We start from the raw sequence: 15,939 nt of genomic DNA, 5'->3' as shown, positions 1-15,939 counted from the left end.
AAGATACTGTCCCCCATAAGCCAATCCAACCTGAATGGAAGCCTTCCTTATTATGATGCCATAAACTTTGGGCTTGGCACATGCAGACTGTTGGGATGGCTGTGTTCCCATGTCTCCCGTGCCACAACTTTCTGTGATTCTACTAATAAACCCAATAGGGAACACGGTAGAAAATTCTTTATCCAAAGAGTGGTGAGTATATGGAACTTGCCACTATAAGTAGTGGTTGAGAATAGCATTTGAAGGGAAGTGAGGTAAGTACGAGGGAAAAAGGAATAGAAGGATATGTTGATAGGGTGAGGTGAAAGGAGGCACATATAGCACACAGCATTTGTGCTGAATGGCCTGTTTCTGTGCTGTTAACTCTATGTAATTATATTTTTCCTGTGCCCAGATTGAATTATGTACAATTCCAGTCAGTACTTGAAACCTGACAAAACAGTGGCGGCTTTCGAGTCTCACACTTGATAGTTTGCAGTTGCTAGGAATAAGGAAATCTCTTGGTATCAACAGGTCCACTAGCAGAATGTTTGGTGTTTGGGTATTGCAAATGCTGGCTGCAGTTACCTATCAGGCCTGTCACTAGGTATCCATGACCTCTCCTAGCGGTCCCACCTCAAGAAAGAGGGAAATCTGAAGTCTCCCTTAGTGACAAAGTGCATTAGGACAGTGGCTCTTAAACTGGGCTTTACAGATCTCTGAGGGTCTTTGAGACTTTCCAGCGAAGCAGTTGAGCAACAGCCAGAGGCAGGCTTGGTGCGTGTTGGGGGGCTGGAGGCAGATAGCTGTCTTACCAAGGGTTGGGAGTCTTCACTGACAACAGGAAAATTGCCAGGCGGACTTACAGTTACCAAAGCTGGCGGGTGGAGGTGAGCTGAGTCCAGCCGTGTTCGTGTTATGAATATTTTTCTGATTTATTCTTTCACGGGATGTGAGCATTGCTGGCAAGGCCAACATTTGTTGCCCATCCCTAAGTGCCCTTGAATTGATGGCTTGCTAGGCCATTTCAGAGGGCAGTTAAGAGTTGACCATATTACTGTGGATTATATGTAAGTCAGACCAGGTAAGGACAGCAGATTTCCTTCCCCAAAGGACATTTGTGAACCAGATGCATTTTTACAACAATTGACGATAGTTCCATGGTCACCCTTACTGAGACTAGCTTTATATTCCAGACTTATTCATTTTCCCACCAGCTGCTATAATGGGATTTGAACCTGTGTTCCCAGGGCATTATCTAGACCTCTGGATTACTAGTCCAGTGACATTACCACTATGCCACTGCCTCCACCTGAAGTATTTACTATGTAGTATTATAATTTCAATGGGTGGCGGGAGCGTTTCTTGATTACTAATCAACCAAAGAATCATAGGATCATAGAGTTTGAGAACCACTGCGTTAGGACGCTCAATGTTATTACAGAACAGAGCTTCTGTGGCAGGATATAGCCAAACTGTTCTCACTCCTTTATTCTCCTCAGGAACCCGAAAACCCCGCTTTAATCCCACTGCATACGTGCATGACAAGGAGCGGAAGCAGAAGGAGACAGAGCAGAGAAAGTAAGTTATTGAAAGGGGAAATTGCTAAGTAAAAACATTGTGGTTCATTTAGTGACCTAGTCTTTACATTGCAGCTTGCAGACAGAGACAGAGCTGGTGAGCGAGGTTGCCCATCGCCGCTGTGGTGATGTAGAAATCTGTCGGTTCTGTATTTCTGCATCACTCTGTTTTGTGAAATGGAAGTCCAAAAGCATTTGTGTGAAGTGGAAAAAAGGTCCAGTATAGTCACTAGTGTGAAGTGTTGCATTCTATAAATGCGAGAGTTGGACTGTGAAGAGAGGGGTTGGGGGGGGAGGAGAAAAGCTTTTGAAACGTGGGCATGGCAGAGGATGCTCAGAATCAGCTGGACGGACAGAAAGACAAATGAGTGGGTCAGCTCAAGAGTAGAAGTTCAGGAATCAAAAGGATTGCTGAGTACAGTCAGAGAGAGAAAGACAGCCAAGGATGGACATTGGAAACGAAAACCCAGAAGCCTTGCCCCAGCAACAATTGAAGGAGAAATTGAGGGTAAAAACAGAAGAGGAAGAAGAAAAATCATACAGGTGGATAACATTGAGACGTGGACTGAGGGAGGATTGAAGAAAACCAGAGGAGAAGCAAAATGATGCCTCCGGCTCCACTCAGGCTATGGTGAAAATGAACAAATGTGCCTTGTGAACCTTCAGCTGGACCGTTTCTAGTCTCCTGCACATTACCTGTGGGGAGCACCGTGACTAAACTTTAGCATAGATTCTCGCAATGTTTCTTATCCTGCGAGTTTCCCCGTCATTGATCGAACCTACCTTCTATCCCCCTCCCGTCTGCAATCCTGAGGGGCTGCCAGTAATCAGAGGGAAGCGTGGAAAATCGACTACATACTTTCTGTCGCAAAATACTCCAGATGCCAGAAATCTGAATTGAGAAACAAAATTGCTGGGTGCACTCAGCAGATCATGCAGCGTGTGTGGGGAGAGAAACAGTTAACATTTCAGATCAATATCTTTGGTCAGAATTAAGAGGTCGGTTGAGGGATAAATATTGGCCAGGGACTTGGAGGGGACTCCCGTCCCCTCCTTCAAAACAGTTGCTGTGGGATATTTTATGTTCATCCCAGAGATCTTGGTTTAATGCTTCATCAGAAAAACGGCACTTCTGACAGTGCAGCACTCCCTCAGTACTGCGCTGGGATTGTCAGCATAGATTTTGTGCTCCAGTCTTTGAAGTGGGACATGAACCCACGGACTGAGAAGCAAGAGCACTGAGCCATGGTTGAGGCCTGTGCAGTATTTTTAAGATAATGTTCATGTTTGCCATCTGTCTGTCTGTCTGTCTGTCTGTCTCTCTCTCTCTCATGCAGCCTGAGGAAGGTATACAGGAGCATGAACTCCCTGACCAACGAGGAACGAGGAAGGTCAAAATCCAGAAACTGCTCCCGCGAAGGCAGCGCTGGGAAGATACAAGCAGGCAGCCGAAGTCGTGGTCGGAGCTCGTCAGGTAGGGGTTGGGGAAGAATCCAGAAAGGCAGATGAGGGACGGGTCACACTTGAGGATGAGCCTGTGATCCGTGCAATGGGAAGAATGTCGGAAGATTTTCCTTTTTAACCAGATTCTGGGGGACTGAATTTATTAGAAATTCTGTTGGCTTTAGCAGCTTTCATGAAAAAGTGGGGAATGTTAAGGGTATGTTAATTGTATTGTTAAGATATATGGGCGAATGGCACTTTTTAAGTTCTTAGAGCACTTATGAGGAGAGACTGCTGGGACACTGGTAGGTAGGAAGCAGACATATGTAATTTTGCAATCTGTGAATAAATCTATTATCAAGAAAAGTATTAGCAACTAGTTTCATACTTCACCGACTGAAGTAATTCTTCAGGGTAACAGAGAAGACTGAGAAAGCTCTCCCTACTCCCAACTCTCATCTGACAGAGTTCTTGTGTCTCTTTTTTTTTAAAACGTAATAAACAGGCTACCTCAAATTAATCAATAATGCAATGAGAATACAACAACAAAAAAACACATTATATGGTCAACAATGGAAAAGGGTGAGAATTCTGGTCGGGATCATAGGGATTTGCTGAATCATTGGAGATGCAAAAAGATGTTAAACATTACACAAGCCTCCTTGTAGTGGAGCCTGTCAGAGGGCTACGTTTGCAGTCCCCCTATCATCCCTAATATGCGTAAATTATTTGGATAACAAACTGATTATCGCTTCGCCGAAGTTGCTGATGACCCTAAAACATGCAGATTCAGGAGAGACAGAGGATGCAGAAAACATCTATGAGGAAAAGTTAGAGAATTAAGTTCCCCAACCTTTGGAGAAAACTGTTAAAGAAAGGCAACTGATGGATGCAGGTAAAATATTAAATGGGTATCGAGAAAATCAACCCAGGATATTACTTCAAAACAGAAGATCCTGTGGTTTGGGTGGGCAGAGGGGTGCTTATCCAACCACCTGGCGACCTGTGGAAAGCTAGAGAGTGATTGTCATCTTGGAGTCTGAGAGAAGATAATCCTTGGGAAACAGCTGTGAATGGGGTTGGCCCTTCAGCATCTGTCAGGTTAAAGGGTGGGTTTGCCAATGTACATTGGGATGTTACTCACCTCGTTACGTCCCCATCTTCTGCAGCGGAATTTCACCGGAGCAGATTCTCCTCAGCGAGCTCGGCCAGTGATTTTGAAGACAGCAGAGGACATGCCAAGTCCAGGTAGATATTTGACGCAAAGTGGGCAGTGTTGCCACTGCCTATGTTTAGTGAGTTGGTTTTAATATTGTCTGATGTGCTGCTTGTGAGATTTCTAAATTCATCCAGAATTGTTTCCACCAGCAATAACCACCATAAGATCATAGGAAATAGGAGCAGGAGTAGGGCTATCAGGCCCCTCGAGCCTGCTCAGCCATTCAATGAGATCATGGCTGATCTGATGTGGCCTTAACTCCACTTTGTGTCTGTCCTCCAAGGCCTTGAATCCCTTGTCAATCAAAAAGCTGTCTAAGTCAGCCTTGAATATTCAATGACCCAGCCTCCACTGTTCTTTGGGGAAGAGAATTCCAAACACTATCCATGCTCTGAGAGAGAAAAGCCTCATCTGCCTCTTAAGCAGGAGACCCCTTTAAATTATACCCCCTAGTTCTAGATACCCCCAAGAGAGGAAACATCCTCGCAGCATCAACCCTCTCTTAAATGTTTCTAAAAGATCACCTCTCATTCTTATTCTCCAAACACAGCATGGGTTTTAGAATTGTACTGCACAGTTTTTTTTCCCCCTGATTTAACTGGGTAAGGTTCACAAGTCTCATCCTAGTGACAATGGTACAAGATCTGGATAGTTTGTGTTGTGGAGAACTCCCTGCTCTTCGGATAGTAGCTGAGGGATCTTGCACGTCTACCTGAGAGGACAAATGGTGCCTCAATTTAACGTCCCTTCTGATAGGCAGCACCTCCAACTGTGTATCGCTCCCTCCGTACTGAACTCAGCCGAGATTTTGTGAAGCTTGAACCTGCGATCATGTGGCACTCTGGTTCCTGAGTCATAATTACAAGGTTCCTCATACTGATGTTTCACGTTGAGCAGTTCTCTATTGTTGTAGATATTTTAACCATATCCACGACCACAATCAGAAGTCTGTAGTGAGATGCCAGTACCCCAATGGCTGGCAGGGCCACATTGAATAAATGTTACACACAACCTGCCCCGTGATATGCCTTTCACCTCTGGAAAGCGTATCTGTGAGCCTAAATTTTTGTTTTAAATATAGATATAGACGATGGATAGCTTGCAAATGGAAATTGGATATATATTTGAAAGACAAAATTGCAGGACTTTGATGAAAGAGGTGGGGAATGAGACTAATTGGATAGCTTATTCAAGACCGGTGGGCTGAATGACCTCCTGTGTTGTATGATCCTAGGTGCCTTGTCTTGAGTCCCAGTTTTGTATAGTTAGCTGGTTGGTCCAGATTCATTTGACCCCCTCAGCATACTTCAAGGTGCATACTGTACAGATTTAATCATCAAGTCTTGCTGAGGCTTTGCTGATAAATCAAGTGTAATCTTGTAATTAGTTTAAAAGAAAAATATTCTTTTTTCGCTCCCCCCGCCTCCACCTTCCCACAAACAGATTGCAGAGGGACAGAAAACCTAAGCGGCCATTGGGATTGGCTTCCTGGAGCAGTCCGAACTTGGTGAGTAAATCCCTGATCCATGGAAAACCGGATCCCCACCAGTCACTTTCCCCACACTGCTTAGTCTGATTTTAGTTTAATTCACACCACATCCTGTCTCCATCTCTACCAAGTACCATCCCTGAAAGCTCTTCCAGCAACAACTTTCAACGTCTTGGGTTAGCCCCTTTTCTGAAGATCTGAGTTTCACAGTGTACAACAAGAAAGATTTGCATTTATTTAGCACCTTTCACGATCTCGGGACGTCTCAAAGCACTTCACAACTGATCAAGTACTTTTCAAGTGCAGTCAGTTTTAATGTAAGAAACAAGGGCAACCAGTTTGCTATTTGTGGGATCTTGCTGTGTGCAATGTGGTAATGACTAGGTAATTTGTTTTATACTGATATTGACTGAGGCATTGCACTGGTGCTGTTTTACTGTGAGAGGTACAGTTGCAGGTTCTATCTCCATCTCTCTGCCATTCCTTCCCCATCTCTAAATTTAAAGATTGGGGAACGAATGGAAATGCCCTGCCTTGAAGGCAGAGGGTGGAAACAGATTCAGTAGCTAAGGGGAAACTGCCTAAACACTTGAAAGGGCTGAATTTGCTGACCACTTTGAAAGGGCAGAGAAATGGGACTGGTTGGATAGTTCTTTCAAACAACTGGAAAGATGGGCCGAAGGGCCTCCTGTGTTGTGTGATGCTATGAAATCTCAGCCTCCTTGTTCCGTCTCCCCTAGCCTCAGAGAAAGCCAAAACAGAAGAAATGTTTAGCCAGCACCCCGACTAAACAAAGCAAAGCATCTGACAAAGGTAAGCATGTGGTCCTGTCCAATTAAATAGTTTCTTGCACTGAACAACAGCAACAATATACTTATAAAGTGCATTTAACATAATAAAGCAATCCCAAGGCACTTCACAGGAGCAGGATAAACAAAATATGACATTGAATCACAAATGATGACCAACGGCTTGGTAAAAGAGGAAGGCTTTAAGGACTATCTTAAAGGAGAAAAGAGAGGGGGAGAGGTTTAAGAGTGGGAATTCCAGAGCTTGGGGCCCAGGCAGCTGAAGGCCCGGCCACCAGTGGTGGGGCGATTAAAATCGGGAACGTTTAAAGAGGCCAGAATTAGATGAGCACAGAGATCTCGGAGGGTTGTGGGGCTGAAGGAGATTACAGAGATAGGGAAGGGTAAGGCCATGGAGGAATTTGAAAACAAGGATAAGAATTTGAAAATCGAGGCGTGGCTTGACCAGGGGCCAGTGTAGGTCAGTGAGCATAGGGGAATGGGACTTAGTGCGGGTAAAGTCACTGGCAGCAGGGTTTTGGATGACCTCAGGTTTGTGGAGAGTAGGACGTGGGAGAGCAGCAGGAGTGCATAGAAATGGTCGAGTCTAGAGGTAACAAAGGCATGAAGGAAAGTTTCAGTAGCAGATGAGCTGAGACAGGAGGAGAGCCGGCTGATGTTACAGAGGTGAAAAAAGGTCTTGGTGATTGTGCAATTATGTGATTGGAAGCTCATATCTGGATCAAGTACATAATCAAAAGCTCATGGTCTGGGTCAAACATGACATCAAGGTTGCAAACAGTCCGGTTTAGTTTCAGACAGTTGCCAGGAAGAGGGATGGAGTCGGTTGCTAGGGAATGGAGTTTGGAGCAGCAGCCGAAAATGTCTTCCCAATATTTAGAGTATTGTTGAAAAGAAGAGACTTTTTTTTGTCAAAGCTTTTCGTATTACATTCATCAGGACAATTTACAAGACATTACCAATGTCAGGGGGAACAACATATTTATACTGTATGAAAGGAAAGTGCTGATTGGTTGCCAAGTGGACTCTGAGTGGTAGATTGGTATTTGGTAATTTCTTGCAAGTTATCCTGATGAGTGTGAGATGAAAAGATTTGACAAAGGAGTCCTTTTTTTTCAATAATACTCAAATTCTGTACTACCAAATGACTATTTAATTAGAGGAAATATCTGATTATCCAGTACAAGATGTTGGATAAGCAGTCTGATAATTTAGCAAGTGGAGGAGTCGAGAGAGAGAGGCGATGGTGACGTAGAGCTGGGTGTCATCGGTACATACGTCAAAACTAAAGTTGTGCTTTTGGATGATGCTGCCAAGAGGCACTGAGTAGATGAGAGGAGTGGTGGGTGAGGGGGGCTGGGATATGATCCTTGGGATACACCAGAACAGAAGGAGAAAAGCATTTGGGGAGCCCCCAAATCATAACTGAGGATTTGTCAGCCTGCTTGGGTGGTGGTATCTAGCTCGTTCAGGTTGTGCCATGTAGCTGAGAGATGCTGGCTTTGTGTATCCTGAACCCCTCATGTCAGCCCTACTGCTGGGTGCGAGATACCTGTCGGAGGGAGCGAAGGTTGGAGAGGAGTTGTCGTCAGCTGTGCAGATCTGGTGCAGAAGCTGCATAGCTTAGCAAGGAGGGGAGCAAAATTGTATTTATGTATTTAGTGCAGCTCTGATAGCAAGTTGGATTTCCAAAGATGGAATCTTCTAAATGCATAAAAAGTTTTTTTTTCCCCCTCCCTTCCAGAAAATTATTTGGACTCATGCGACCTTTCCGAAATCGATGCCAGGCTCAACGCGTTGCAGCAGTACATGGAGAAGCTTGGCGCAAGGACCGAATGAGCTAAGCAGCAGATCCTTCAGTCGGGCACCGCACAACAAGTCAAGGGGAGGGGAGGGAGCTAGGACCGTGTGGGTGCAGACACACGACCTGCCCACACTGATCACCAGGTCAAAATCAGCAAAGCCAACGCGGACTAAACGAGGCTTCCTTTTCTCAAACTAGATGGAAGAACTGTGCCTCTTTATTTGTTTACTGTAAATAGGATTTTTTTAAAAATGGGATAAGTTTCTGGACATTGGTGAACATTTTGAGTCCTGTGTCACCTTCATGTGGCCGCTACACTATTTGACAACATAAGGTTGTATGCAGTTACTGGCCGTGATTCTGCCTGAACAACAGCAAAGTGGTCAACACAAGCTATCGTATGCCAGGCGCAGGAGTGGGTAAAGTGTGACCGATATCTAGATATTTGACTATCCTGGTAGCTTCTTACTTGGGAGAACGGAACCAGTAGCTGGTGAAAACAGCCTCCTAGTGCTTTTCACGTGAATACAGGCCGTGTTTCTTCCCCCATGTGCTATGTTCTATACAACATTCCGAGAGCTGAGTGTGAAATTATTCCCTGGTTCTGAGTCCCACGCCACATGAGCACAGTCATCCGAGCCTTTCAGGGAAGGGGGCACATGTGACGGTGCGTTCAATGGTTGCAGAGGAAAAGGAAGTCGGTCATTCAGCCCCTTGCTCCTGTCCCACCATTCATTGAGATCTTGGCTGATCTCTAACCAAACTCCATATTCCTGCCTTTGCCCCATATTCATTAATACCTTTGGTTAACAAAACTAATTAAGTCTCTGATTTAAGATTAACAATTGACCTAGCTAGCTTCAGTTGCTTTTTGTGGAACAGAATTCTAAGCTTCTGCCAACCATTACCACTCCCTTTGCCTTTTGTTCCATGACATCTTTGTTATTTAATCTCACCTGTCCTCTACCCTATCCCAGACCTTCCCTTTTATTCCACCTCCTCAATTCTCCCTTTCCATAGCATAAAACCCATCACATTTCTGCCTCCCTTTAGCTCCGAAGATGTTGTTTGACTCAAATCGATAACTATTTTTCACTCTCCACAAATGCTGCTTGACCTGCTAAATTATTCCAGCACTTCCTGTTTTTATTCCTGCCACCTTTGCCTGCGGTAATATTTTCTAACCCCACTCCTGTGAGGTCTGGAGCCCGTACCATATTGTAAAATAGAAGGCACGATGGTAGTAGAATTTTTAATACGCTTTGCGTTCTCAATGAATTTGCTTCGCAAGGCTATTATGGATGAACGCCATTGGGCCAGAATGATTCCAGTGACCTTATTTTAGCATCCAATTATTTTTGCAATGTTTCCAGAGTTTTCCGCCTTTTTTCACACGATACCTGGAAGTTCATTCCGTGTGTGTCATTCTGAAGAATTCCCTAATATCACTCCAAAATTTACCTTTTACCAATTTCCACCAGTGACTCTTGTTATACAGCTGTAGTAATTTGAGTACTATTTGGCATTGACCTTTTACTATTCCCTTTATCTTTCTTTTGTGTCCCTGTAAGATTACTACTCAAAACCTTCCAGTCAACCCCGACCTTTGACTCTAAGGATCAACTGGCTACACGTCTGTTCTGTGCTGCCTACAGCGCTTAAATACGAGAACGCAGTTGGAGTAGACCATATGGCGCATTCGAGCCTGCTGTGCTGTTCAGTACGATCCTGGCTGATTTTGAAGCTTCGACTCCATTTCCCTGCTCCCCATATTCCTTAATTCCCTGCGAGGCCAAACATCTGTCTATCCCAGCCTTAAATGTATTCAACGACAGAGCATCCACCACCCTCCGGGATAGAGAATTCCAAAGGCACAGCCTTTTGAGTCTGCCTTATGTACTGGTGACCAGAGCTGGTGTATTCCAGGCACAGTCTGACCGGTTACTGCACATTTTGACCTCACTGATTCATGTCACATTTTGAACATGTGGCTTTTATTTGTATTTTTAAAAATTATCTTTGAGGTAAATGTAATGAGCTGTTTGATATAGGCTGGATGTAATTCAGGAGCCAGACGTACTAGTGGGCAGATTGTGTTGTCCTGTGAAAATCTCATTCTAAAAGTTTTTTGGGGGGGGAAGGGTTGGCAAGAGGCATGTCAAGGCCAAGCCTGGGTGAGTAAAATCTGTAAGTGTCACAGCTTCTGGTGTGAGTAGTTGTATGACTTTGTGTCCGTGCTTGCAAACAACATTAGCGATTCTTTATTCCGAGTGCCAAAACCTCACCCACAACTAGATCCAGTGCTTCAAACGTTGTACCTGGCTAATTTAAGGAACTCAGCCACTGAATTTCCATTTTACGATTGCTTTTTAACTTTTATTTTTACTTTTTGTGTGGGTCACAGGTGAGCTCAGTCCAAGTCAGTTGTCATTCATAAGAGTCACTGTCAGCTAATGCAGAGCTACCAAGAGCAGCACTGGCCTGTTAAAGCTGCATCATTGGGTTTGGCCTGTTCTTCATTGATCTGATTTGGACAATGAGGTGCAGTTTATCTCGTGTCCGAACGTGCGGACAACTCGGTAACCTCCCAGCTGTAGCCCTCCTAATCTTGCGATGAGATACCAAACTCTAATCTTGAATTAGAAACTGAAAATGCTCAACAACTGTGTCAGCATCTAAGGTTAACACTACACTTAGGACATTTTTGACATAATTCACTTTTAGATGAGACTTCAACCATTCGTGTTCTTTTTGTTAAAAACCTGTCTGGTTTTCACCAGGGTAGCTTCAACCCCTAACAATGAATCCTTTGGAGTTAACTAGAGTGAATGGTGCAAAGCTACCATAAGGCTAGCAAACTAGTTCATAAAAGTGAGAGGTGGACTGTGTTTATTTTATCTGTAGGTCTGTGACGGTAAACATTCTAGGTTGGCAAACTGCTTCCACTTTCAGAATCAACCTTAGATTCTGCTCTTACCCTCCTCCTGGTTTCAGGAGCAGGAACTGTGCTATAAGGGTTTGGCAGACAGCTGCAATTTGCAGTTGTCTTAGAGTCTGTTGGTGTCCCTACTGTAACAGCTGTGGTGAAAACTTATTATATGTCATCAATAGATTTTATTTGTATCAATTTTACAATCATTTTGTAAATAAATCTTTTAGTACAATAAAATAAGCGTGTCTGTCATTAAAGCAAAAATCACATCCCTGTGCTGAGACCACACACGTTTCAAGTCCACCATACTCTGCTCACACTGTCTTCAACCACTGGCATTCTGGACATATCCTTTGCAATCTTGGAGTGAGCAGAGATCGTTAGGAGGGAATGGACGGAGAAGCTGAAGAGGCTACAATACTCTGTTGATGGCACAGAATACAGTTATTTGATCTGTAACAGAAGTAGATTCAACCAAATAATTTGAAGGATAGTCAAAGCTGGATATGTATTATGATCCTTCAGGGATGCAATGATGGAACTGTGAAAAACACTGGTTAGGCCACAGCTGGAATTTTGTATACAGTTCTGGTTGCCGCATTACAGGAAGGACATAATTGCTCTGGAGACAGTACAGAGGAAATTCACAAGAACGTTGCCAGGGCTTGAAAATTGCGGCTATGAGGAAAGATTAGGTAGGCTGGGGTTTTCCTTAGAACTGAGGAGGCTGAAGGGTGACTTGATTGAGGTGTACGAGATTTTGGGGGGGGGGGGGGGGGGGGGGGGGCTAGATAGAGTAAACAGAGATGCCCCATTTCCCCTAGCGGAGAGGTCAGTTACCAGGGGGCACAGATTTAATGTAATTGGTAGAAGGATTAGAGGGGACATGAGGAAAAACTTCAAACACCCACCATCCTCTGGGTGAAGGTACTCTCTGCCTGGTTTGATGGTGGAGGCAGAAACCCTCAGCTCATTTAAAAAGGTACCTGAATCTGCACCTAACGTACTATAACCTGCAAGGCTGCGGACTGCGTGCTGGAAGGTGGGATTAGAATGGGCAGCTTGTTTTTTTTTTTGGCTAGAGCAGACACGATGGGCTGAATGGCCTCTTCGTGCTGTAACTTTTCTATGGTTGTAAATCTTGCATTTGGTAGATTTAAAGCAATCTGAAGCCTTGATGCAACCTTGGCACGATCACTAAATTTGAATAGGTAAGAGACCAAAACTCGGAGCCATAAATAAGACAGTCACTAATAAATCCAACAAGGAATTTAGGAAGAACTATTTTACCCAGAGACTGGTGAGAATATGGAACTCACTGCTACATGAAGTAGTGAGGCGAATAGTGTAGATGCTAAGTGAACACAGGAAGGAGAAGTGAAACCTTGCATTTATACAGCATTTTTCACAACCACAACACACACTTTACAGCAAAAAAAAATACTTTTGAAGTCTAGGCACTGTTGTAATGTAGAAGACAGCAAAATCCCACAAGGAATAGGTTACTGATGAGGTAAGATAGAGGGCTGGGAGGAACCTTGTGCGGCACACCAGCCTAGACCAGTTGAACTGAATGGTCTGTTGGTGTGCGGCAAATACCATGTAATTTTCCAAAGGAACCTGCGATGGAGTTTTACTTGATCCATTCTTACTCCTATTACTGGCACTATTTTGGCTGCATCAAGACCACTCCCTGCCCTAAATACGATGCAATTTCTGTACAGGGTCTCCAAACACCAAACCCTGACAGGAAAAGCACTCCAGCCGCACAGTCACTGGTTCAGAAAGGCAACAAGATAGACAGATGCTACCCAAACCATAGACCAGGCCTGCAATGAGAAAAGAACAAACTTGTGCACCACTTCCCTCAATCATCCCAAGGCATTTTATCTCGAATGGATAATTTATGTTAATTTATGGCAGATAGTTTGGGCACAGCAGGGTGCCATATGAGTAAATGTAAAATTAAAAAACGATTTTACATTTAGGCAGATTATTAAATTCAATGCCGGAGAGGAAGGGCCTTCATAATCAGTCTTGGTATCCAGTGAGATTCACAGGATTTGGCATTAAATACAAGGATCTTTTACAAAATAATTCTCCTCAAATACGGTTTTTCGCACTTCCAAAATGATGTTCAGAGGATGCGTACGTCTGCAAACCAACAAATGGACAAACATCCAGCCCACTCACACCCCCGCTTGGTTTTCCATGCTAACACTTTCCAATTAATTACCTCCTACTTCCCGACAAGATTAGATACAAAGCCAAGGGTTGGTTAAACAGTTCGGTGGAAGGGAAGGCAAACTCGGCATCTTAAGAGAGACGGGTGAAACGTTTCAGCTAGAAATCCTATTTCTTTTCCAAGATTCGTTGCTGGAGCAGGGAATTGCCTCCACTCTGTATTTGGGGGACCAGCAGGGGAGTACGAATTTGGCCTTACTCTGCATCTAACCATATCAAATTGACGTAGGAATGGAATGGTTGAAGGGTCAGTGCAGAGTGATTGCTCCCACAGTATCTTAACTTAGCCTAGATTTTTTGAGGCTTGAACCCATAACCTTGTGACTCAGAAACAAGTGCAATACAACTATAAGGTGACACCATACCGACGTTCCACACTGAGCAGTTCTCTATTGTTGTGGATATTTTAACCATATCTGCGACCACAATCAGAAGTTTGTAGGTGTTACACACAACCTGCCCCATGATATGTCTTTCATCTCTAGAAAACAAACCTGTAAACCTAAATTTAAAAAAAAATGTTAAAGATACATATTGCAGATAGCTTGCAAATGGAAATTCGACAAAAATTTAATAAACAAGCTGCAGGAATATGGTGAAAGGGGTGGGGGGAAGAATAGGTCTAATTGCATAGCTTGTTCAAAAATCATGGGCTGAATGGCCTCCTGTGTTGCTCAATTCTAGGCGCCTTGTGTTAAGTTCCTGGTTTGTATAGTTAGCTTGTTGGTCCAGATTCATTTGACCCCTCAGCATACTTGACCCCTCAGGTGCACACTGTATGGGTCAGGTGGTGACAGATTTAATCATTGAGGCTTCTACCTACACCACATGGACTGCAGCGGTTCAAGAAGGCAGCCTGCCTTCACCTTCTCAAGGGGCAATTAGGGATGGGCAATAAATGCTGGCCTAGCCAGTTAAGCCCACGTCCCTTGAATGAATAAAAAAAGCTGATAAATGAATTATAGATTGCACTGGAGTTAAAAGAAAATGTATTTATTTTTCCCTTCATTCCTCCACCTTCCCACAAACAGGTTGTAGAGGGGCAAAAAACCTGATGGGCCATTGTGATTGGCTCCCTGGAGCAGCCTGAACTTGGTGGGTGGATCCCTGACCTGTGCAAAACCAGATCCCCGCCAGACCCTGCTATGCCTGAGCAGACAGCACTTGGTGCAGGCACTTGCCTAAAACTGAAAATGTTTCATTCTCTGGGGCTAATGTTCCCTCGAGAACAGAATATGCCACAGAATAAGGTGCACGTTTTCCAGGCTCTTGTGCAGCAGTAAGGAAGGCTATCTTTAGGGGTGTTCCATTGGACAGTTGGTGCAAACTGCAGTCATCAAGTCCCCTATGCCATGATGCCATATTGACAACAGCTTCTCTTAATAGCAAGGTGGCTGTGAAAATGTTTTGAGGCCTATGGGTAATAAGTAAGAGATAAACCCCCCCCAAAAATTCAGCCAAAAGAAAAAGACTTGCATTTATGTAGTACTTTTCATAACCACAGCATGTCCCAAAGCACTTTTAGAAGTCAATTTGCAGACAAGTTTCCACAAACAGCAATGTGAACATGACCAGATAATCTGTTCTTTGTGATGTTGGTTGAGGGATAAATATTGACCCAAAACAACGGGGAGAATTTCCTCACCTTTCTTTGAGCCATGGGCTCTATTACATCCACTTGAGGGGGCAGACAGGGCCAAGGTTTAATGTCTCCTCCGAAAGACAGCATCTCCAACAGTGCGGCGCTCCCTCAGTACTGGACTGGGGAGCGTCAGCCTAACATTTTGTGCTCAAATGGCTGGAGTGGGACTTAAATCCATGGTTTTCTGACTTGGGAGGCGAGAGTGCTACCCACTGAGCCACAGTTGACCTGCAGATAAAATCTGGGGGTAATACAGTACTCTGACCATTTTACAGTGCAAATGCTATGCAGTCACTGGGCTCATTCATACTAATTCATCATTACGAGTGACAATTTGGCCTTCTTGAATTTAAAATTTATTCAGGGTGGGAAAACATCTCAGTTAAGCCAATGCGATTCTTGCTTCATTCTCAAAAGTGCATTTACAATACAAACAGTGGCACTGATGTGAAAGTACGGTTATGGAGTAAATGTAGTCTAAATTCAGCACCTGACATGACTGCAAAATGGAGATAATCTCTCTCCATTGCGTTGCCAATCTTCAATTAGTACTAAGCTAAAATTGTGGTTTAAATGTACCCTTAATTCATCACCCTAGACAGCTCCTGCCAGTTATTCTAGCATCACCCAACTCAAAATGCTCTTTGGGATAAGACCACCGATTCGGAAAGGCTGCAGAATGACTCTCACAGCTCAAGTTAATGGAGTGGTACAGTCCATATTTGCACTTGCTAAAATCTTACCACTGTAAAAGAGGGCAAGGGAAAGGGAGGGGTGGAGAGGGAGTTTATAATTCCA

The 15,939-nt window shown here is 44.0% G+C and overlaps 2 protein-coding genes across 2 annotated transcripts in view; one reads left to right on the top strand and one right to left on the bottom strand.

The window, feature by feature from the left end:
* The window catches only part of ccdc61 (coiled-coil domain containing 61), a 29,107-nt gene extending 17,615 nt beyond the window's left edge, over positions 1-11,492 (top strand). The window contains exons 9-14 of the mRNA XM_041179157.1: positions 1,482-1,560; positions 2,897-3,033; positions 4,172-4,250; positions 5,665-5,728; positions 6,451-6,523; positions 8,264-11,492. Of these exons, the coding sequence (XP_041035091.1) occupies positions 1,482-1,560; positions 2,897-3,033; positions 4,172-4,250; positions 5,665-5,728; positions 6,451-6,523; positions 8,264-8,358 (527 nt within the window). The 3' untranslated portion in view covers positions 8,359-11,492. The remainder of the gene's footprint in view (positions 1-1,481; positions 1,561-2,896; positions 3,034-4,171; positions 4,251-5,664; positions 5,729-6,450; positions 6,524-8,263) is intronic.
* Positions 1-15,939, bottom strand: part of opa3 (outer mitochondrial membrane lipid metabolism regulator OPA3) — a 28,852-nt gene that overhangs the window by 9,831 nt on the left and 3,082 nt on the right. The window lies entirely within an intron of this gene.

This window comes from Carcharodon carcharias, chromosome 34, assembly GCF_017639515.1.
Source record: "Carcharodon carcharias isolate sCarCar2 chromosome 34, sCarCar2.pri, whole genome shotgun sequence".
In the NCBI taxonomy this organism is placed as follows: Eukaryota; Metazoa; Chordata; class Chondrichthyes; order Lamniformes; family Lamnidae; genus Carcharodon; species Carcharodon carcharias.
Note: the sequence above shows the minus strand (reverse complement) of the source record. Positions and strands in the feature narration are given on the sequence as shown.